Source organism: Elephantulus edwardii, unplaced genomic scaffold, assembly GCF_000299155.1.
Source record: "Elephantulus edwardii isolate Elephantulus edwardi_28Jun2011 unplaced genomic scaffold, EleEdw1.0 scaffold00017, whole genome shotgun sequence".
NCBI lineage: Eukaryota > Metazoa > Chordata > Mammalia > Macroscelidea > Macroscelididae > Elephantulus > Elephantulus edwardii.
In genome coordinates, this window is record NW_006399767.1 from 21,822,038 (window position 1) to 21,846,097 (window position 24,060).

The window sequence follows — 24,060 nt, forward strand, 5'->3', positions numbered from 1 at the left end:
GCCTTTCAGGAGCCGCGGCTCGGGCTGTGGGACACATGAGACCTTTCTGAGGCAGATCTGCCTCCATCCACCTCCACCTCCCTCTGCCCACATGCCAATCCAGGCTGGGCATCTGCTGGAAAATGCCCACTTGAATAAAGCCACAGCCATGCACCACTGTGGAGAGGCCCACGCGCGGTCCCCATCAGATGTGGCCTTGCTCTGTGACCAATGGACACCGGTTGTCCTTGGACTGCGAGGCTGCATAGAAACACGAGCCAAGGCCCTGGTGTCACCTGAGGCTGAGCAGGTTCTGTGGGAAAGGACAGCAGCCGAGGGTGGCAGCGGCCCTAGCAGCTTCCCAGCATGTCTGCGGACTCCTGCGGCTATGAAACAGCTGGTTAAAAATTCCAATATAGAAATCTACTGCAGAGGCCAGTGTGGAAACGTGGCGGCTGGGCTGTGATTAGCCTTATTTGATCAACTGCCAGACCCCTGCACTCAGCAAACCAGAGCCAGTGGGGCCAGGGGCCCTGGATCCTGTGTAGAAAAGGTGGTCTTGCTGTGGACTAGTCTTGAGTGGAGCTAATTTCCAAAGTGAGGTTATTGTTTCTCCTCTCGTGTGATGAGAGTTTTTTTTTCATAGTAAGTCAGGTAAAAAAACTGTCCTAAGAGTCTGCCTCCCCACCCTGTCCCAGCCCTGGAAGAGCGAGGCTGCCCCTGGCCCAGCCATGCAGCCGGCTGACGTGTGGCCGCCGGGGCCCAGGACTCGGGTGAGAGGAAGTGAAAGGCTGAACATTGAACAGCTTCTGGCAAAGCCATGTGCATCCTGGAATTTAACACCAGCGTCTACTCCTCTTATCAACTTAGAGGCTCCATCTGGAACACTTCCGCTTTTAAGGCTTTTTATAAGTTTGACTCCAGCAGTGACAGGTATGTGTTGTTTTAAATCCACTAGCCATGCTCAAAAAAAAAAAATATTCTTCATGTTTTAATTTTATACAATGGCTAGCAGGCACCTTAGTAACCAGCCAGAAATCAATTTTTCAACCACCATCAACCCCTAAACTACAGTACCAGGATGGCTGGCTAAAGAAAGGAAACAGACTGGCTGGCGTCTGACACGTGCCCAGTACAAGGTGTCTGGCTGACTTTGTCCTAAATAAGGCTAACATTAGTGAACTAAGAACAGCGTCATGTGGCGGCCGCGCCTGGCCTTCAGGAGCACCCCTCCCCAATGCGCTGGCAGGAGCGCCCTACTTTCCGGTCCAGTTTCACCATTTTCATGATGGCTTCCTCTCGGCCGCGGCCCATGTGGTCAAAGGTACAGTCGTGCTGCTCAGGGAGGCGATGTAACATACAGAACACGTAACCTGGGAGAGCAGAGGAGACAGACAGTTAGGGGGTGCCAGTGTCCACATCCTGCTAGGCCAGAGCTAGGCAGGGGTTGTCTTGGGGCTGGACAATGGTCACAGCTGAGCTCCTGCTGCTGACCTTGAACAGCTCCACCCATCACATAAGGGGCTCTGAAGGACAGAGGAACCCCTGGAACGAGAGGGCTCTGAGACCCACACAACTGAAGGCCTAGGGAGGGGCGGGGGTATCCTGGAGCTGCTGGCTCAGCACCTTTCCTGCTCCGGCCAATGGTATCAGAACAGGACACCCCATTTCTAGAAAGCAGGGGTGCGAAGAGAAATGATGATGGCTTAAATGACATTCCACTTCCTGGCTACTTGGGATAGTTTTAACAGCTTTAACACTTAAGATTAATTTAAAGAATATTCCAGAGCCTGAGGGTGGCTGGGTAGGTGGGTGTGTAAATGGTCTGACACATCCCTGGCCCTGATACCCAGAACCTTGGCTTTGTGCGGGGCATGTGTCCACACACAGGGACGTGAGTGACCAGGCCGAGCCTGGATCATCCGTTTTGTAGAAAATACATTATTAACTGCTTCCCAGGGAGAGTAGGGCAATATGTTTGACTCTAAATTAGGACTGGGTTTAAGGAAAAGAACAGATGAAATTTTTGTCTCTCGAGAAGCCAAGCTCCCACTTGGTCCAAAAGCAAAGTTAAGATTAATGAGCTCATGTGTTATATTTACTGATAAGTTCATTACTTGAAGATATTGGATACCAGTTGTCTTTCTCCTAAAGGATTTCACAGCTGAAGCGTGGATGGCCTCAATATACAACCTCTATCTAACAAGCAAAACCACCTTTTCAGAGCAGAGGCCTGGGGTGGGGAAAGACCTGCCTGCCAGGAAGGGGCCTGGGGACAGCCCCCAGCAGTATGACACCATGATTTATCTGCAGACAATATGTCACCCACTCCTAATACATCCTGTACCATCAGAGTCTATAATAAGGGGCAGGAGGATCCCTTCTGCCCCTTCTTTTCCTTTAAGATATTCAGGGATGATTCAAGAGAGGAGGTCCCAGGGGCTCATCTCTCTTCCTGATGAATGGTGCTGGCTGAGTAAAAACAGCAGGAAATGGATTACGTCTGAAATTAACACTGCTCCTGGCTCAGCTTAGTACCTCATTAGTCAGAGGCAGACCTGGAGCTGGGGGAGGCTCTAGTAATGTCCTCATACATTGCCCTCAACTTTGCCAAGCTTGCCTGATGCAAGGCAAAGGGCAGGCCAAGTGGGAGAAAGGATAGCCCCTAACCCTGTGTGGAAAAGACATGGGTGGGAGGGGCAGTCAACAACAGTAAAGTCACTGCTAGTATGTCCACCCACACACTCTTCACTGCCCCAAGGCTTTTTGCTCTCCCAAACTTCTGTGTACTTCTACCAAATATATCATCTTAGCTGGCTTTGATGTTTTTTGAAAGATGAAAACTACTTAAAACAACAAGATTCTGGGAGTAGCTTTGATAACACTTAGACTACATGGCACTGGTGTTGACTGGGGGCTATTTCAGAAGGCTGTCTCCCTACGCTACTGCATGGATGTTATTAGATGGTATACATTAAGCTCAATTCCCTCTCCTGTCAGAATCTCTCACCAAGAGGAAGTTACACCCTGGAACTTGTCCCAGATGCTGAGTGGGTATAAAAGGCAGATAGCAGCCAATGGCTAAATGCATTTCAGTGTCAGCAATCAGGAGTGAGGTTGTAGAGACTGGAGATGGAAATGACAATGATTGGTGAGTGGGACCAATCTTTACCCTGTTTTCTGGTATCCACTCATCTGATTCCAAAAACCACTTCAAGTGTCATGAACTATCAATTACTCTCTGACTGAATTTTGGAGGTCAAGCTAGGTATAGATAGTTTAGGTTTCTGGGAAGATGAGGGCTCTTTAATTTCAATAATGAATAGTCTTAAAGGGATTAAAAGCTCCCATCCTGGCTAGACCAGTCCCAGGAGTTCTTCCATGACTGCCTGTCATCAGACACCAATGAGGGGACTTTCTACGTGGGCCTGGCAAGAGGACCAGATAAGATGAAAGCTCAAAGGGCATTAAACTAGTCACCAGAGTCATGATCTGTTCTGGTACTCATCATTCAAGAATGACTGGTTGTATTGGCTTTCCTAGTCACTGATTTTTTACTTTCACCACAGGGCTAGGTGGGAATATGCAAGCAAATAATAGTATGCAAACAACTTATGAGGATGAGCCTTGCCATCCCACCAGGAATAACCAGAGAAAGTTCAGGGACAAAAGATGGGAATCTTGCTAACATAAAGGAAGAAAGGGAGCATGCAGCACATATTCTTTGGGGTCAGAGGGCCTTGTGAGAGAGGTAGATCAAGACTCAGCAGCAGGCGGCGATTAGGAGCTCTATTACACAGCAATCATGGCTCCTGTTCCCTTGTCTGCCCTAGTCTATTATGTCCTATAATGGAGGGGCCGTCATGGCCATGAAGGGGAAAATTGTGTGGCCATCGCAGCCGATAGGCGCTTCGGGATTCAGGCCCAGATGGTGACCACAGATTTCCAGAAGATCTTTCCTATGGGAGATCGTTTGTACATCGGCCTGGTGGGGCTCGCCACTGACGTCCAGACCGTCGCTCAACGCCTCAAGTTCCGACTGAACTTATATGAGCTGAAAGAAGGTCGGCAGATCAAGCCTTACACGCTCATGAGCATGGTGACCAACCTCTTATATGAGAAACGGTTTGGTCCCTACTACACTGAGCCTGTCATTGCTGGCTTGGACCCAAAGACCTTTAAGCCGTTCATTTGCTCTCTGGACCTCATTGGCTGCCCCATGGTGACGGATGACTTTGTGGTCAGTGGCACCTGTGCTGAACAAATGTACGGCATGTGTGAGTCCCTCTGGGAACCTAACATGGATCCAGACCACTTATTTGAAACCATCTCTCAAGCCATGCTGAATGCTGTGGATCGGGATGCAGTGTCTGGGATGGGAGTCATTGTCCACATTATTGAGAAGGATAAAATCACTACCAGAACGCTGAAGGCCCGAATGGACTAACTTTCTCTTCCTCCCTTACCCTCAAGCCCATTTCTTCTTTTTTAAAATAAAATACTTTTCACTATTGAAAAAAAAAAAAAAAAGACTCAGCAGCAGCAGACGAGAAGGGGTGGAGAACCAGAGATCAAGAGACAGAGTTGAATTGGTGTACCTGGAGCCAGAGTTGACCTTCATCCAGGCTTACTGGAGAGCTGAGGCTGTTGTTGTTAGGTGCTGTCAAGCTGAGTATGACTTAGAGTGAACCTATGAACAACAGAATGAAACCCTGACCTATCCTCATCTCTGAAATGCTTTAGCCATTTCTGCAGTCACTGTGTAAATCCATCTGGTTGAGGGTTTCACCAACTCGCCAAAGAAAAGCCTCTCCTAGTAGAAGGCTTGAAATATGTGAGACAAATCTTGGCTTTATTTGTCTCCACGGAGCACTCTGGCTGCACTTTCCCAAGACACATCTGTTTGTTCTTTTGACAGCCCATTGGATATCAGATACTCTGCTCCAACACCAAAGCTTAAAGACATCAGTTCTTTTGACATCCTTATTCATTGTCCAGTTCACAGACACATAACAAGTGATTATAAAGATCATGGCTTGAATCACCTTAGTGTAACATTGTCCCTCAATAATTTGGAGAGGTCCTGAATGCAGATTTTCCCAGTGAAATGTCTCCTGATATCCTGACTGCTGATACAAGGTGTGCTGCTGATGTAGGAAAATGAAATTGTTGAAAATTTCCATCATTTCTCCATTTATCATGTTGTTGCCCAATGCTTCAATGGGTTGTTGTTATGTGCCGTCGAGGAGCTTGCAACTCATAGAGACCCTATGTACAACAGCCCTAAACTCTGCTCTGTCCTGTGCCAATCACACCGTCTCTGACACAACCATCCCGATTACCCCAGTCACTGAATCAATCTACCTCATAGAGAGCCTTCCTCTCCTGCACTGTCCCTCCACCCTCCCAAGCATGATGTCCCTCTCCAAGGACCTCTCCCTCCTTGCAACATGTCCAACGTGTGTCACACAAAGCCTCAGAATCCTTGCATCCAAGAAGCAGCCTGGTTTAACCCTTTCCAGAATGAATCCATTTGTTTTCCTAGCAGTCCATGGAACCCTCAATACTCTTCTCCAGCACCACAGCTCAAAGGCATCAATTCTCCTTCTATTCTCCTTAGTCAATGTCCAACTCTCTGATGCGTAACAAGTGATAGCAAAGGCCATGGCCTGTATCCGGCACACCTTAGTCTCCAAAGAGACACCATTGCTCTTCAGTACTTTGGAGAGGTCCCTAACAGCAGACTTTACCATGGCAACAGGTCTTCTAATTTCCTGGCTACTGGTGCCGAGAGTGTTGACTGTGGAGCCAAGCAAACTGAAGCTGTGAACAATCTCAATCTCTTCACCATCCATCCTGATGCTGCCAATTGGCCCAGTAGTAAGAATCTTTGTCTTCTTGACATTGAGCCTCAATCCATATTAGAGACTGCAGTCCTTGACCCTCTGCAGCAAGTACTTCAGGTCCTCCTCAGTTTGAGCAAGCAGGGTTGTGTCACCTGCATAACGCTTCAATGGGTAAGATTTTTAATTCTTGGTGTTGAGATGTAATCCATACTGAAGGCTGTAGTGTTTGATCTTCTACAGCAAGTTTCTTCAAGTTCTCACTTTCAGCAAACAAGGTTGTGTCATCTGTGTAACACAGGTGGTTGATGAGTCTTCCTCAAATACTGATGCCTCTTCATTCTTCCTCATAGAGGCTAGGTTATCAAAATCATTTGTTCAGCATAAAGACTGAATAGGTATGGAGAGAGGATACAGCCCTGACATACACTTTTCTTAATTTTGAACCACACAGCATTCCCTTACTCTGTTCACACACACAGTGTCCTGCTACAGGTTATACATGAGCACAATTAAGTATTCTGGGATTCTCATTCTTCTCAACATTTGCCATAATTTGTTATGATTTGATCCACATAGTAAAATGCCTTTGCACAGTCAATAAAGCACAGACAGACAGATTGCCTTCTGGTATTCTCTGCCTGTAGCCAGGATCCATCTGACATCAGGAATGATATCCCTGATGCTAGCTTGAACTTTGGGCAGTCCTCTATGTATTGTTCTAGCTTTTGTTGGACAATCTTCAGCAATATTTAGCATGCATAGTAATGTTTTCTGTGGTTTTGTTTTTGTTTTTTTTTAAATAATTACCAATTTTCTGGATCACTTTTATGGACCTATTCCAGTCAGTTGCCAGACAACTGTCCTCCAAACTTTCTGGCAGAGACTGGTGAGCAAGTCCAGGGTTGCATTTGTTAGTTGAAACATGTCAATCAGAATCCCATCGGCTACTGAGGCCTTATTTTTGCCAATGCCTTCAGTACAGCTTGAACTTCATTACCAGTGGCTCTTGAACATACGATACTTCCTGAAGTATCTGAGCATTGGCCACTTCTTGGTACTATGATTCTATGCATTCTTTCAATCTTTTGACGTTTCCTGGATCATTAGAGATTTTGCCCATAGCATTTCTCAGTATTGCAATTTGAGGCTTGAATTAGTTTTTTCAGCATGAGAAATACCAAATGAATTCTTCCCTTTTTATTCTCCCATTCCAGCTCTCTGTACATTCTGGTATATTAACACCTGTTATAATATTGTACTTTGTCTTCTGAAGCTGCCCTTTCAAACCTTGCAAGATCTTCTAGAAGGCAGCCTTTTTGACACTACCACCCTTATATGTTCAGCCTATTAAGTTCAGAGTAAAACTGGATAAGAAGCCTTGTGTGGAGCACTAGCACTGAAGATCTAGCTGAAACATCACTATGATCTTAATATCCAAATCCAGGACATCGCCATGGCAAATGTGGGTCTCCGTCAGAACACCAATCTGGAGCCCCATCCTGCCACAACACCATAGGCCTCAAGTAGATTCAGCAACACGATATTAGTATGCCTGTACAACATTTATCTGTCATTTTGTTGTATTGTATGACATGTATATTGTTAATTACTATGTAAGTATTCTTGCTTGTTTACCATTGTTCTTATTAGTACAGCACTTGTCTGTTAGTTTGCTGTACGGACATAACTTGTAGACTGCTGTTATGCTGAAAAATATGCCACCAGTGTGTCAAAAGCAGAAGAGTCAGCTAAAGTGGACAAGTTTCAGTAGAGCTCCCAGATTAAGAAGACCAAGAATCAAGACTGGCCATTGAAAACCCTATAAACAATAAAGGATCATAGCTAGTTATAGTTTTAGAGGTAAAGCCTAGACTAGCAGTCAATGACAATGAGGAGAAGCAGCTGCAAACACAACCTTTAATAGCTGGAAAGTGGAATGTACAAATTATAAATGTTGGAAAACTGTAAGTTGTAAAAAACAAAATGGAACAGCCCTGACAGAACAGCAGGGAGACATGGCAGTGAGACAGATAGCTGGAGTTCGAGTAAGTGAAGTCAAAAGAAACTGTCGACACATGCTGAGGAGCAGCTTGCTGATAACAGGCATGTGCTAGGGAGCTGCTTGCTGATACCACACACACACTGGAGAGAACAGGAAAGCTGGAATCTGAGTGTGAGCAAGGAACTCCAGTCCCGTCACCATCAGTCTGAGCGCAGAACTCTGGTAATGATGTAGCCAGTAAGTGCCCAGAACACTGCTTCCAACATGAACCAGGAGTGACACTGGAATTTGAGTGAGATACTTTGTGAGGTGGTCACTACTGTTTGGCTGGATCGTGTGGGACCTCTTAAGTTCAATCAGAAGGGAGAGAGACAGCTGGAGTGTGTTCTTGAATGGAAAACCAAGGCTTCCTGGTTTTCCAATCAAGTCTCCACACTCTGCCTATGTCTCCTCACATCCAGTCCTTCAATTGCCTTTAGAGCACCTTGAGCTACCCTAGCTGTGGCAGATGTCTGACAGAGGAGGCTGCTCCCACAGGCCTTTTCTCTATGGAACTGAGAGAATACCAGGCAGGGTAGCTGCCCACCCTCTTCTGGAGCAGTGATTTCAGATCAAGAACCTGCTATCACCTCAGACATGAAAAACTCTACTACAGCAATGTCTCACAGGAAGCAGGATACCTCATCCCCCTACATAAGCCTAAAGGAAGGTATCACCTCAAAAAAGTGACACAGTATCAATGTATTTCCTGAATCCAGAAAGCCTGATGAAGCTTTCTGACACAGAATTTAAAAAAACAATGACTGAATATTTTCAAAGGGTGAAAGACAAACTAGAATTACAAGACACTGCAAGCAAACACTAGGAAAAGCTTAAAGAAAAAAACCCAACACAATGCAGATAAAACAAACAAGGCGTTAGACACTCTGGAAAAACAAGAAACCACAATAGGAAATATGAGGACCAATGTTTCAGATGGTGTCAACATGATGGGAGGGTCTCATGAACAGGGTTGAAGAGATGGAACACAAAACCGGTGAGACAGAAGATAGAACTGTCAACACTGATCTGCTAGAACAAAAAGCAGAACCAAAAAGGAATGAAAAAGAAAACATAAGAATAATGTGGGACAGCATCAAGAGAAGTAACATGCACATAATCGGAATCCCAGAACAGGAAGAAGCAAGTAAAGACACCTAAAAATTTCTGGAAGAATTGTTGTTGTTGTTGTTGTTGTTGTTATGTGCCATCAAGTCGCTTGCGACTCACAGCGATCCTATGTACAACAGCCCTAAATCCTGCTCTATCCTGTGCCAATCGCACTGCCTCTGACACACCCATCCCGATTACCCCAGTCACTGAATCAATCTACCTCATAGAGGGTCTTCCCCTCCTGCGCTGTCCCTCCATGCTACCAAGCAGGATGTCCCTCTCCAAGGACTTGTCTCTCCTTACAACATGTCCCAAGTATGTCAGGCGAAGCCCCAGAATCCTGGACTCCAAGGAGGAGCCTCGTTTAACCCTCTCCAGGATGAATCTGTTTTCTTGGCAGTTCATGATACATTCAATACTCTTCTCCAGCACCATAGCTCAAAGGCATCAATTCTCCTTCTATCCTCCCTAGTCACTGTCCAACTCTCTGATGCATAACAAGTGATTGCAAAGACCATGGCCTGTATCAGGAGCACCTTAGTCTCCAGAGAGAAACCGTTGCTCTTGAGTACTTTAGAGAGGTCCCTAAAAGCAGACTTTCCCATCGCAATACATTTTTTGATTGCCTGGCTGCTGGTGCCAAGAGTGTTGACCGTGGAGCCGAGCAAACTGAAGCTGTGAACAATCTCAATCTCTTCGCTATCCATCCTGATGCTACCAATTGGTCCAGTGGTGAGAATCTTTGTCTTCTTGACATTGAGCCTCAGTCCATACTGAAGGCTGCAGCCCTTGACCCTCCACAGCAAGTGCATGAGGTCCTCCTCAGTACAGCAAGCAGGGTTGTGTCATCTGCATAACGCAGGTTAATAGATCTTCCACCAATCCTGACGCCACACTTCTCCTCATACAGCCCAGCCTCTCAGATAATCTGCTCTGCATACAGGTTGAAAAGGTATGGAGACAGGACACATCCCTGGCGTACACCCTTCCGAATTTTGAACCATGCAGTGTTACCCTGCTCTGTTCTGATGACTGCCTCTTGGTCCAAGTATAGGTTTCTCATTAACACGATTAAATGTTCTGGGATTCCCATTCTTCTCAGAGTCCGCCACAGTTTGTTATGATCCACACAGTCAAACGCCTTTGCATAATCAATGAAACACAGATAGACGGTCTTCTGGTATTCCCTGCTTTCAGCTAAGAATTATTAGAAGAAAATTTTCCAGACATATTGAAGAATGAGAGAATATATATTCAAGAAGCTAAGAGAACACCAGATAGATCAGAGTCCAAAAGAAAAATACCAAGATATATCATAGTCAAATTTGCCAGAACCAAAGATAAGGAGAGAATTCTAAAAGCAGTGAGAGAGAAACAAAGACCAACCTACTAGAGAGAGCAAATAAGATTAAGTGCTGATATTTCAGCAGGAACCATGAAAGAAGAAGAGAGTGGAAGGACATATACTGAACACTCAAAGAAAACAACTAGCTGTCAACCAAGAATATTATACCCAGAAAAGATATTCATCAAATAGGAAGGAGAGATCAAGATATTCGCAGAAAAACAAAATCTAAGAAGTTCATAAAAGCAGACCAGCATTGTAGGAAACACTGAGAGAAGTCTTTCTTACAGAAGTGCCACAGAAAGCAGGATGGCCCAAAGTAACTAGTAACAGTAGCAAAAAGAATGCAAAAAAAATGACAGTAGTGAAACCTTGTCTCTCAATAAACACACTGAATGTAAATGGCTTATATGCACCAATGAAGAAGAAAAGAGTAGCAGGCTGGATAAAAAACCAAAAGCCATCAATATGTTGTCTACAAGAGACACACTTGAAAAATGAAGATAAATAAAGATTAAAAATAAAAGGGTAGGGGGGGAAATATACCAAGCAAATGGCAACCAGAAAAAAGCAGGAGTGGCGTTATTAATTTCTGATAAAATAGGCTTCAATGCAAAAAACATCACAAAGGACAAGGAAGGCCACTACATAATGATTAAGGGGTCAACAGAACAAGAAGATATAACAATAATATCTATACACCAAATGAAAGCCTGCAAAATATATAAACCAAATAAAACTGAAAAAGGAAACAGACAACACTTCTATAGTTGGAGACTACTACATCTATACTGTTGTAGTTGGAGAATTCAATACACCACTCTGAAGAAAAGATAGAACTACCAGAAAGAAACTCAACAAAGATGCTGAAGAATTAAACCACACAATAAACCAACTCGATTTCATAGATATTTACAGGCTAATGCACCCACAGTACACGTTCTTCTCCAATGTGCATGGAATGTTCTCTGGAATAGAACCCATTCTATGACACAAGGCAAGCATCAGTAAATTAAAAAACAGAAATAAACAATACAAAGCATATTAGACCACAATGCTATACAATTAGAAACTAATAACAAGAGGATAAAGGAGAAAAAAACCCATACATTTGGAAGCTGAACAACACCCTGATTGAAGATGAGTGGGTACCAGAAGAAATAAAAAAGATTTTTGAAACAAATGACAATGAAAACACAATTTACCAAACCTTCTGGGAAACAACCAAAGCAGTAATCAGAGGTCAATTTATAACAATAAGCAAACACATCAAAAGAGAGGGGGAAAAATGACCAATGACTCTCTAATCCAACATCTCCAACAAACTGAAAAAAGAACAGAAAGAAAACCTGACACCCTCCAAAAAAAACCTTGAAATTATAAAAGTTCTGGAAGAAATAAATGATAGAAAACAGAAAAACAATTGAAATCATCAGCTGATTCTTTGAAAAGGTCTGTAAAATTGACAAACCACTAGCAAAACTAACAAAAGAAGGAAAAGACACAAATAATCTGAATACGGGATGAAAATGGGCAATGTCACAATGGAACCAATTAAAACAAAAAGAGTAACAATGGACTACTATACTAAAAAAATATGAAAAACATAGAGGAAGTGGACAAATATCTAGAAAATCACACCCTACCTAAACTGACACCCAGTGAAATTGAACACCTGAACAGACCTGTAACAAAAGAAGAAATTAAAAAGGTAATAAAACAACTTCCAGCCAATAAAAGCCCTGGACTAGATGGTTTTACAAGTGAATTTTATCAAACATTCAGGTAAGAACTGTCACCAATTCTCAATAAACTATTTCAGAAAACAGAAAAAGATGGAATTCTCCCAGACTCATTCTATGAAGCAAACATATGCTTGATACCAAAGCCAAGTAAAGACACTTCCAAAATACATAAGCCATAAGTATCTCTTATGAACATAGATGTAAAGATCCTGAATAAATTCCTGGCCAATAGAATCCAATGATATATTAAAAAACAAACAAACAAAAAAAAAAAACAAAAACAAAAACAGAAAAACAAAAAACAAAATCAATAAAACACAACCCCACCATGATCAAGTGGGATTCATAGCAGGTACACAAGGATGATTCAACATAAGAAAAAGTATAATTCATCACATTAACAAAGCAAAGCAAAGAACAAGAACCATATGATCCTGTCAATTGATACAGAAAAGGTCTTTGACAAAACACAACGCCTTTTCCTGTAAAACACTAAACAGAACAGGAATAGAAGGGAATTTCCTTAACATAGTAAAAAGTACATATGCAAACCTGAGAGCCAACATTGTTTTCAATGGTGAGAGCTTAAAGGCATTCCCTTTGATAACAGGAATTAGGCAAGGATGCCCACTCTCACCTCTTCTATTCATATAGTATTACTTGTCTTACTGGTAACAATAAGAGAAGGAAATAAGAGGTATCCAAATTGGCAAAGAGGAGGTAAAGTTATCTCTATATGCAGATGATATGATAGCATACTTAGAAAACCCTAAAGATTCAGCAAGAAAACCACTGTACATAGTTGACCAATTCAGCAAAGTGGCAGGATACAAGATCAACATAAAAAAATCAATTGGATTTCTCTACAGTGACAAAGAGAATATAGAACTGGAGCTAAGAGAAACAATACCCATCAATACCCAACAACAGCTAATCACAAGATTAAATACTTGGGAGTAAATCTAACTAGAAACACAAAAGACTTATTCAAAGAAAATCACAAAACATTACTACAAGAAACAAAAAGAGACCTGGAGAAATGAAGAATATGCTTTGCTCATGGATAGGAAGACTTGATATTGTGAAAATGACAATCCTACAAAGGCAATCTACATGTTCAATGCAATATCAAATACAAATACCAATTCCATTCTTCAACAAGATGTAAAAGGCAATCTCCAATTTCATTTGGAATAGACAGAGACCCTGAATAAGCAAAGGACTCCTTAAAAAGAGAAACAAGGGTGAGCTCTGGTGGCCTAGTGGCAAGAAGCTGTACTGCAATCCGAGAGGTGTGCGGTTCGAATCCACCAGATGCTCTGCTGGAGAAGGAGGGACAATCTCCTCCTGCAGTAGTCACATCCAATTTGATCACACAGAGAGAGAGAGAGAGAGAGTGGGAGGGGGAGGGAGAGAGAGAGAGAGAAAAACAAGACAGGAGGATCTCACTCCCTGATGTCAAATCCTACACTGCTGCGGTGGGCAAGACAGTGTAGTACTGGTACAATGACAGACATACAGATCAATGGAATAGAATTGAGAACTCAGAAATTAGCCCATATACCCATGGTCACAAGGAGATGAAATCAGTTAAATAGGGAAATGATGGTCTTTTTAACAAATTGTGTTGACAAAACTGGAAAAACCATCTGCAGAAAACACAAATAAGACTAACACCTCACAACCTACACAAAAATGAACTCAAAGTAGATCAAGGACCTAAGACTAAAACTGAGGATTATAAACTTCAATAAAGAAAAGCTTAAAAGAACCGTAGAAGCACTGAGCCACAACATGAACAGTCTCCCAAGCATTCTGGAAAAAATTACAACCGGGAAGGATAAAATATATTAATGGGATCTTCTAAGAATCAAATCCCTCTGCACATCCAAAAGCTTCTCCAATAGGGTAGGAAGGAAAGCTACAGACTCAGGAAAAAGATTCATTAATGACATCTCTGATAAGGGACTTATATCTAGAATTGATAGAATACTTGAGCATCACAACAAGATAAACAACCCAATTGCAAAATGGGCACAGGATTTAAATAGACAATTCACCAAAGATGACATTTAGATGGAGAACAAACATACGAAGAAATGTTCAAAGTCCCTAGCTCTAATATGAGATATCATCTCATTGCAGTAAAGCCAGCAAAATTTAACAGAGCAGCAAGCAACAAAAGTTGGTGAGGTTGTGGAGAGACTGGAACCCTTATTTACTGTTGTTGGGAGTGTAAAATGGTGCAACCACTATGGAAGGCAGTATGGCACTTTCTCAAAAAGTTGCAAATAGAAATACCATTTGACCGAGCAATCCCACTACTCGGAATATACCCTAAAGAAACCAGAACTGCCACCGAAAAAGTTTTGTGCACACTCATGTTTACTACTGCTTTGTTCACAATAGCAAAAAGCTGGAAACAGCACAAGTGCCCATTAACAAACGAATGGATAGAGAAGCTGTGGTATATTCACACAATGGAATATTATGCAGCACTGAAAAACAAAGAACTTATGAAATCTACAAAATGGGTGGACCTGGAGGACATTATGCTGAGTGAAATACCTCAGTCACAAAAAGACAAATACGGTTGGGAGGAAACTAAGAAAAGAGGGGATAAATAATGTACACAGCATTGAAACTGACGAGGGAGAGTACTATAGAAAAGGAACATAAGATTAGGTATTATTGGCATGACAAGAGTCCTGAAGAAGAGTTGCATAGTAAAGTGGTGCTGGTGGGAGGGGTGGTGACAATGACTGTCTAACAATGAAATAACTTTTTTTCCAAAGGAAAAAGCAAACTGGGAGGGTGTAGGGACAGGGAAGAAAATGACTAACAGTTAATGAATGGAAATTAAAAAAAAATTTTTTTAAAGGAAAACATGGGGGAGAAGAAAAAAAAAAAAGAAACGATGATTTTGAAATCCTGATGGGAAAGACTCATGGTCATATTCTGTTCTTATAGACTTATTTTAATTTTGTTTAACCTCAGTTTATACTGAGTTTCAGCACATGAGTAATTGATGATATGTTCCATACTCTGCTCGTGGCCTGTTTTTTTACTGCTGATATTCAGCTTCTGCAACGATTGCTTCTACAGATGTAGTCAATCTGATTCCTATGCAGTCCACAGATGAGGTCCATGTTTAAAGTCACTATTGTTTGTTTTGTGGTTTTTTTTAAATGATATTCATGATGAATAAATCATTGAGTATACAAAATTCAGGGAAAAAATGAAATGGAACAATGAACATTGTAGGCATTATTATTGAGATGATTACTGGCTTTGGCTACTCTCAATCACATACTATACTACAATGCTAGGAATACAAAACAGAAGAAAAATGGTATTAAAAAGACGATTTCAAATACTTCCCTGAAGTACAATGTTGGGAGTGAGAGGATATTATCCATGGGCATCAAGGGAAGGTCGGTTAATACAACTTTACTCAAACATATGCACCAAAAGCTAACATCAAAGAGGAGGAAACCAAAGATTATTACTGAATCATGCAGTCTAAAGTTGGCCAAACATGCAATCAAGATGTGTTCATGATAACTGGTGACTGGAACACGACAGTTGGAAACAAGAAGGAATGGTAAGATAGAAAGTAAGGACTTGGTGATAGAAATGAGGTAAGAGATGGAATGATCAAATTCTGTATATTCAATTATTTATGCATCACAAATAACTTTTTAATAATAATAAAAAAAACCCACCACAACCCATAAATGGCAACTTTACACATGGACCTTACCAGATGGACTGTATAGGAATCATACTGACTACATCTGAGGAAGGAATTGGAGAAGCTAAGAATTAGCAGTCAAAACCAGTCCAGGTGCTGACTCTGGAACAAACCCTCGATACTCATAGGCAAGTTCAAATTGAGGCTTAAGAAAATGAAAACGAGTCCACAAGAACAAAAACATGACCTAAAGTCTATCACACCTGAATTTAAAAGTCATCTTAAGAACAGGTTTGAAGAACTGAACACCAATGATCAAAGACAAGATTTGTGGGGATGGCATTATGGTTATCATCCATGAAGGGACTAAAAGATCATTATAGAGACAGAGGAGGAAGCAAAAACCAAAATGGATGTCAGAACAGACTCTGAAAATTACATTGAGAAGCCACAACAAATGGAGGGCTGAAGAGACTATAATTGGACTAAGAAAGCTTTGTAATATGTGTGTGTGTGTGTGGGGGGGTGTCCCATTCATCAGGGCACTTGTATCTGGGCAGGGGCAACATCCTGGGCTGCTTGGGGGCACAGCCCGCAGGGTACTATTACTTTATTGGTGAAGGGATTCCACTGGCTCTGGACGTCCCACTGCTGTGGAGTTGTTCCTTCCTTTTTTGTTTCCGAGAAGTCCATGAACAGACAGATGGAACTCAATGGGAAGGGTCAGCTCGGGGTCAGTTCTGACTCAACAGCACAGAACACTAGGAGGGTGATGCTAAAATTTCTTCCTGGGATACAAATTTGCCTGATTCTTTTCAGTGCCCACTGCTAGGGACAGTGACTTTGTGAGCTCCCTCATTCTTTTCAAGTTGGCATCTCTGAAAATGTTAATATTTCAAGATTTTTTTTTTAAATTTAGGTTGTTTATTTTTCATTTCAATGAACATCTACAGAGATTTTGGGATTCCATTCATTCATTGTTGCACCCTTCTCCCCGCACAAACCCCTCCCCCTCCCCCCCCATTTGCTCCTCTCCTTGAAAAGCAAAAGAAAAACTCCCTCATTGGTACACAATCCCCCCCCCGCACCTCCCCAAATCCCACCCCCTAGCCCCAAATATAATCCACTCTACAACCCTCATTGCATACTCCTACGATAAAAATAATGCCCTAAAATATAATACTTTTAGACTATTCTCTCCCCCACAGACTTCAATGCCGTAAACATATTTCATCCAGTTTTTCTCAGTCTTACCCCCCACCCCAATGCCAGCCTCATTCTACAACCGTGGCACCAAGATTTTTACAGGGCTCTTAAGAGGGCACTCTGATGGCCAACTGGGCAACCTCCTCCCATGCTATGGGGGGTCAACTGTGGGTGGGTTCTGACTCTATCACTTCACAACATTAACACAGGGCTCTCATTTTCCTAAAATCTAAATTGGTAATGTTGTGTGCCATCCAGTCAGAACTGAACCATGGTTGTTCCTCCAGGGGATTTGCAAAGGTAGTAAACTGTGGGAAAGATACTTGCCCATCTTTCTCTTAAAGAGTAGTTGGTGGATTTGAACCATGTGCCTTTAGGTTGGCAATTTTACCCACCTGGTGAACAGAACTCCCTGAATTGGTAAGAGTGATCTCAAAATCCACTGAAGGCCCAAGCCTGATGCCTTCTAAAGAATTAGGATGTCCTCTTGCTGTAACCATTGTGCCAGAGAGCTAGCATCTTATTCTCTGTTGTGAGCCAGGTACTTCAGGTGTAAATGTGTGTATACTAATTTGAAAACTGAGGTTAATAACCTTACATAAAAACAAAGACACACACACACACACCCCGGGGGGGTGGGGGGGGGGGAGAAGCGAGTGCACGCTAGCTTTGTTTGCCACAATTAAAGAGGCTGAAGGTCAGAAAGCCAGCAAGCACACCTGAGAAGCAGTCCCAATTGAATAGTTGTTCACTGTCACTCCTGTGGTTTGAAAGTCCTGTGTGGCCAGTGCAACGGATGTGTGGAACCAGCAGTGGTAGAGCAGTGAGAGTCTGGTAGGGATGGTTGGTGTTAGAAATGACAGAAGGCAGGCACAGGGGAGCATGAGGGCATGCCTGGCCCTATGGGAATGTTTTATATTGTAGATGTTGTTGATGGGAACTTGTTTCTCCTCTTGGAATTTATAAAAAGTGCAGCTATCCATGTCTGACCTTTTTGTTAAGACATAAACATTTCACTCACTCACTCACATACAGTTCTCTCTATGACCCCTTGGTTCAACAATCATTCAGTTTTTTTAAAGTAAGTACACTTCTGTTTACCATAAAATTATACTATATATAGTACTTGAGTGGGGCATGGAGCACAGGAATAGGATTTAAAAGAATGCAGAGACTCCAGAAAGAGAGAAAACCATTCAGGGCACAGGTTTCTGAGAATATGATCTGACTGCTGAGGTTCAACCTCCACTCTGTCCTACAAGCTCCATGGAGTCCCTATTACTGGATTTCCATGAAATACTGGTCAGCAGAAAGCTGAATAATTCCTTTAAGGCAGACTGAGTTGTCAGTAGATCTACACAAAATGCACTCAAAAATTTATGTGGGCATTTCGCTGCTTGCTAGCACTGAAGAGCCATTTAGGATAAGCTCTGATTTAAAAGGGAGGGTGAAGAAGCTCTTACAGAGCACTTTGTTCCAAGAGCCACCTTTTCCATGCCCAATGGACTAGATAAGGGACTCCTGTGAGCTGGCTGGGGAGGTTTCTGGAAATGACTCCTACGGCTGTGGGAAGACCTTCATCACCTGAGTAGGCAGCAGGAGGAGGAATACATGGACTAGCAAGGAAGGAAGAAGATGCTTGCCAAGATGGCCACAGGGACTGTGTGCAGCAGCGAGTGAGGGGAGAGGCTCTGAAAAAGCAGAAACACATGTGATATAAAGCAAAAACGGCTATTTAAGACCAGATGCAACCTCTGTTCCTACAGAAACCTCAGAGACCTGAAAGAGAATTCAGATCCCCTACCCTGGGCAGAAGCATGGGCTCCTTAAGGAGAGCAGATACTTAAGTGGAGGCTGTTCATGGGCATCAAACCAGAACACCTGGGCTCCACTCTCCTGATGCTGATGTGGTAACTATAGCATCAAAGAGTCATAAACCTCCTTGGCCCACAGATGTGAAGAAGCCCAACACCCCAAAGACCCTGGAAGCACAATTTCTATAGAAAATGGAACTGAAGACTCATTCTTCAGAAACTTACAAAGGTCTGACATGTAGATTTCAAATATTCATCGAATGGGAACTCTTCCTAATAACTGAAATGAATAGATTTCACTGAGGTGCTGTTGCCCACAGCAAGCCCTCACCTCTGCTCACAAAGGAGGGATTAGGGGTATTATGAGATGTAACTAACACAAGTGAGAGCAATTTATACAAATAACATCATTAGCAAGGATGACATACCTTGTTTTAAAGCAAGTGCCTAACAGTATTTTGTTTCACTAACTTGCTTATGAAAATCAGACCACCATTGCCCAAGAGTGCTAGTCCGGGGCCTCACTGTGCTTGGCAGCTGGGTTTTTCAGCCACAGACCACAAGGAGTGGACACTGCACTGGTATGGAAGGTGTGGAACAGGGAGCAGAAGGACTGAGAGAAGGATGGAGCCTTGAGTCCTACAAAAGGTTGGCCCAACAGCCTAGCCTGAGGTCTTGGGCTCCCAGGTCATCACTTCATTTCAGTCCTGGGAACTGAGCAGAAGCCAGAGCTGTACCCCAGAATTTCCTGATGAAGAGTGACCCCAAATTCATAAACCAATTTGAGCCCTTGACATTTTCACTCTATCCTGCAAGGCAGAAATATTGCTTTATCTAGGAACAAAATGCACCACTTAAAATCAGCTAAATGGGCAGCTCTGAACACTTGTGGACTTTAATTAATTAACATTTATTTTCTTATGGGTTCCCACTTAGAGGTTTCCCAAAATGACTCTTTAAGCCACAGGCTGTCCTTAGCTCCAGCTGCTTGGTTGTTTCCCCCTCACTCACAAGAATGTTTTACACTTTCCTGCTCATTTGAATTTCAAATTTTCAAAGGTTCAAGCAGAGCTGACAAGCCTTGGGGACTGAGGAACTGTAAAAGGGATCTGCTAGGGCTCAGCCTGAGATGGTATGCTGGCAGGTGCTGCAGGCTCACCAGTCTGTGCTGGTCAGGCTCAGGCAGGTATGTCCAGTTCTGAGTAAATGAGAAACTGCTGACAAGCACAGAGGTTCCAGGAACTAGATCTACCTGTGACTCCTCAAACTGAAGAAATACCTTCCACATCTCACCTTATCAGTGAATTGCACTTGCTGTCTAAAATGAGTATTTAAAAATAAAAGACAAACATGGCTTACCTATGTGTCTGAAAAAACACACACACAAAACCCACCCAACAAAATAGGCAAGCTTATGCAGAAAAAGAATCCTATTTTTCCTGCTAGCAACGTAAAACTTTTTTAAAGCTCAGGACAGCTAACTGACCTCATAGCTCATTTGTAAGTGCATGTTGGGGAACAGCAGGTGGTTACAGGAAAGCTTGCTGGAAAGCATTAGCCATTTATACTCCCACCAGTAGCAATCCCTGGATTACACCATATCCGCTGACCCAATGCCCAAGGCAGAATTTGTAGCACAGAAATGTATTAAAGGATCTTAATGCATTTTATTTCATCAGGCCCATGGTAGAGGCAAAGCAGCTGCAGGTGTTACAGGAATGAAATGTATCTGCTTTATATTCTACTCCAGCTTGGGCTTTGCATGGCTGAGGCAAAATCATTACACTCTGAGAACCAGATCCCTGGCTCCTGGGTCTGGTGAACTGGTAGATGGGCCAGCTCAGATGCCCAGGCACTAGGACTACAGCCAGAGTGGATCACTAGGCTAGCTTGCTGGTAAAAGGGGAGGAGAATTTTCAATTTAGAAAAACTTACTCTTCAACATTAACAGAAATGCCACAATTAAACCAAGACAATTCTACAACAGACATTATCAACTGCTTTTCCTTCCAAGTACTGAAAAGATGTAAGCTTAATGTTAAAAAAAAAAAAGCAGTGTGACAAGGCAAAACTCAAGAGCCTTGTGAAAAGAACTGAGAGGGTAGCTGTACAGATTCGGCTGGGATCTGGAGTATTCCTTCGGTATATGACATCACGGCATTTTAAGACAGCAGTCAGCAGTGTAGGGAAATAAAAGTATGTCAGTCCAGATTAATAAAGCTCCTGATACAGTTTGTACAGACATCATCTTAAAAGCATAAAAATTCACCACTGTTGATATCCTTTATTGTTCCTTCTCCAAACGGCCCACTCTCTTGCAAAACCTCTAATTACCTCATTCCTTTTCTCTGTGGGGAACGTTTGCCCTGTCCCAGTAATGTGTCCTTCTATATCGCCCAACTCCAGTATCCGTCACGTTCTCTGACACTTAGAGAACAAGTCCTCGCACCCTCCATTCTTGCTTCCATCTGAGAAATGCCTACTCTCGTAGTTGTGTTTGCATGTGTGGGCCAGACCGTCCACATGACGGCGGCCACTGTGCAGTCAGCTGTGCTACCCTAGGACCCCAACCCACAGGGAAAAGCCGTGTTTGCATTACATCGGCTGGACTGTTTGAGGTGAACGTATATTTAAAAACTAAGAGAAAATGGTTAAAGGCAGGTTCACTACAGAAATAATGACTTACTATTTCTGAAGTAATTTTTCTTTTTAAAAGCTGTACTTTGTAAATTACAAAGCAAATAATTTTCCAATTAACTCCTCATACACATTCTGTTTTCTAGCTTTAATTTCTATATCCACAATGAATATTTACTTTCCGCTTTTCCTCCATGCTATTCTGTGATCATCCCATTATTGTATATTGCCTTAGGAGGTGTGCCTGCCAATTTATCAACATGTAGTTCGAATCCACCAGCTTCTCCTCAGGAGAAAGATGGACAATCTCCTCTTGCACAATTTACTGCCTCTGGGTCAGCTATGAGTCATTTCCAATTTGTCAGTGCACAATATCATCATCATATACCCCCCTCCTTCTCCACTGCCGCCAATCCCTGACAGCCATCTCAAAATGATCTGGTGTGTAACCCTTCTTTATCGGTCTGTACTAGTGATCTATGGTGTGAAAAGTTTAGTGTTCAAAATAGCTACTGAATTTGACTTTGCCATGTGGATGTGTGGGAATATGCAAATAGCATGTGTTAGCCTAACCATGAGGGGACTGGCTAGTCTCGTAAATCCACAGAAGGATTGGCCTATCTTACAATTAAATAAAATGCAGAAGAACTGGAAGCTCTTCCCTGCCAGCAAAGAAGGGAACATGGCACATCCTTTAGGCTGAGAAATTCTTGTGCTAGGTCGACCTACAGCAGCAGCAGCAGAGGCTCAGAGACCTAGCATGAGATGGAGCTGATCTTGTGACTGCTACCTCCCCACACGGCCTCATGGAAAAGAGCAAAGAGGCTTTGTCTAAGTTTGTTGGAGGACTTAGGGAGTGGGGGCAGCGGTGGTGTTAGATGCTGCCAACTTTAGGATAATTCACTGCAACTCTATGAACAAAGATCTGAACCCTGTCCTGTCCTGTACCATCCTCACACTTTCTGACACACAAGAGCCCACTGCAGCAGTCACCATGTCAATTCACCTGGTCAAGGGTCTTCCTCTCCTTTGCCAACCCTCCACATTTCCTAGCATCATATCCTTCTCCAAGGAAAAACCCCTTCTAGCAACAACTCAAAGTATGTGAGACAAAGTAGCATCATTCTTGCCTCCAAAGAGCACTCTGGCTGCATCCTCTCCAAGAAATTGCTGTTTGTTTTTTTTTTGGCAGTCCATGGGATGGATGTTCAGTGCTCTTCTCCAACACCACAGCTCAAAGGCATCAACTCTTCTTCTGTCATCCTTATTCACTGTCCAGCTCTCAGATGTATAGCAAGTGATCAGAAAGACTAAGGCTTGAATCTGATGCACCTTAGTCCTCAAACAGACATCATTACTTCTCAATAATTTGGAGAGGGCCCTAATTTCAGATTTTCCCAGTGCAATGCATCTGCTTACTTCGTGACTACTGTTACTAAGAGTGCTAATTGTGGATTCAAGCAATTTGGGGGTCAGGTGGTAGGAAGAACTATTACTGGCAGGACTGAGAACTTTGTTAACATTGGCTTAAAGGTGCAAGGTTCAAGGCTCAGGCACCCATCATGGAATCTATCCTAACTGTATTCTCCTACTAACCTGATCTATAGCCTTTTGACTTCCCCAATACAGTTCTGTGTGGTCTGTGAGCTATTGTACTGGATTGTGGACCCAGTAAAGCAGTTAAGATTGGTGTTGGGATGAGTAGAAAGAGGTGTGGGAGCATAAGAGACATGTCTTACCTAATGGGAATTGGTTTTGTGCTATTGATTGTTGTTACTGGGGACAGCTGCCCTTTGTTAAGTTGGTAAAGGTCAGATATGGCCATCCCCCCAACTTGCCCCTGCTCTTCTTACAGGTCTTACACATTATTTGTCCTTTTGCGATTGACATGTCACTCAGAGCATAATGGCCTCTAGATTCTAGTTGTTTTTCACTGTTGAATAGTATTTTTATGAATGCATATCAGAGTTTGCTTATCCATTCATCTATTCAAAGGACACCTGAATGATTTCCATGTTTATGCTATTGTAAATAATGCTGCTATGAACATGGGTATGCATATATCTCCTGGTGTCATTGTGGTGAAGCTCATAGTATTTTGCTGCTGCTGCTGCTGCTGCTGTTGTTGATTGTCTTTGAGTCAAGCATGACTCACAGTGACTCTATGAACAAAAGGTCTGAAGCCCCTCTACAACTATTGACATTTATCAAAGTTCATAGTGTTTCTGGAGGCATGTTATTTAGGAAGTGGATGCCACCCTTGCTTCCAAACCTGACATACTATGTTATTGTTGTTATGTGCCTTTGAGTAGTCTGCAATGTATAGCGACCCTATGTACAGCAACTCTGAACCATTCCCTGTCCTGAGCCAGTCTCACTAAATCTGACACACCAACCCCCAATCCCCAGTCACTGTATCAATCCATCTCATCCGAGGTCTTCCTCTCCTGTGCTGTCCGTTCACCTTTCTGAGCAGCATGATGTCCTTCAAGGACTGATCTCTCCTGGTCATGTGCCCAAAGTAAGTAAAGCAGAGCTTCAAAATCCTAGAGTCCAAGGAGAGACTTGGTTCCATGCTCTCCTAGTAGTAGGATTGCTAGATCAAATAGTGTTTCTATTTCCAGCACTCTTAAGGACCAC

General features: G+C 42.8%; 1 protein-coding gene and 1 pseudogene across 1 annotated transcript in view; one reads left to right on the plus strand and one right to left on the minus strand.

The window, feature by feature from the left end:
* Positions 1-953: 953 nt before the first annotated feature.
* Positions 954-24,060, minus strand: part of ZFAND3 (zinc finger, AN1-type domain 3) — a 423,161-nt gene continuing 400,054 nt past the window's right edge. Inside the window, exon 6 of the mRNA XM_006882023.1 lies at positions 954-1,352. Coding sequence (XP_006882085.1) covers positions 1,198-1,352 — 155 coding nt within the window. The 3' untranslated portion in view covers positions 954-1,197. The remainder of the gene's footprint in view (positions 1,353-24,060) is intronic.
* On the plus strand, positions 1,445-4,426 carry LOC102873166 (annotated as a pseudogene).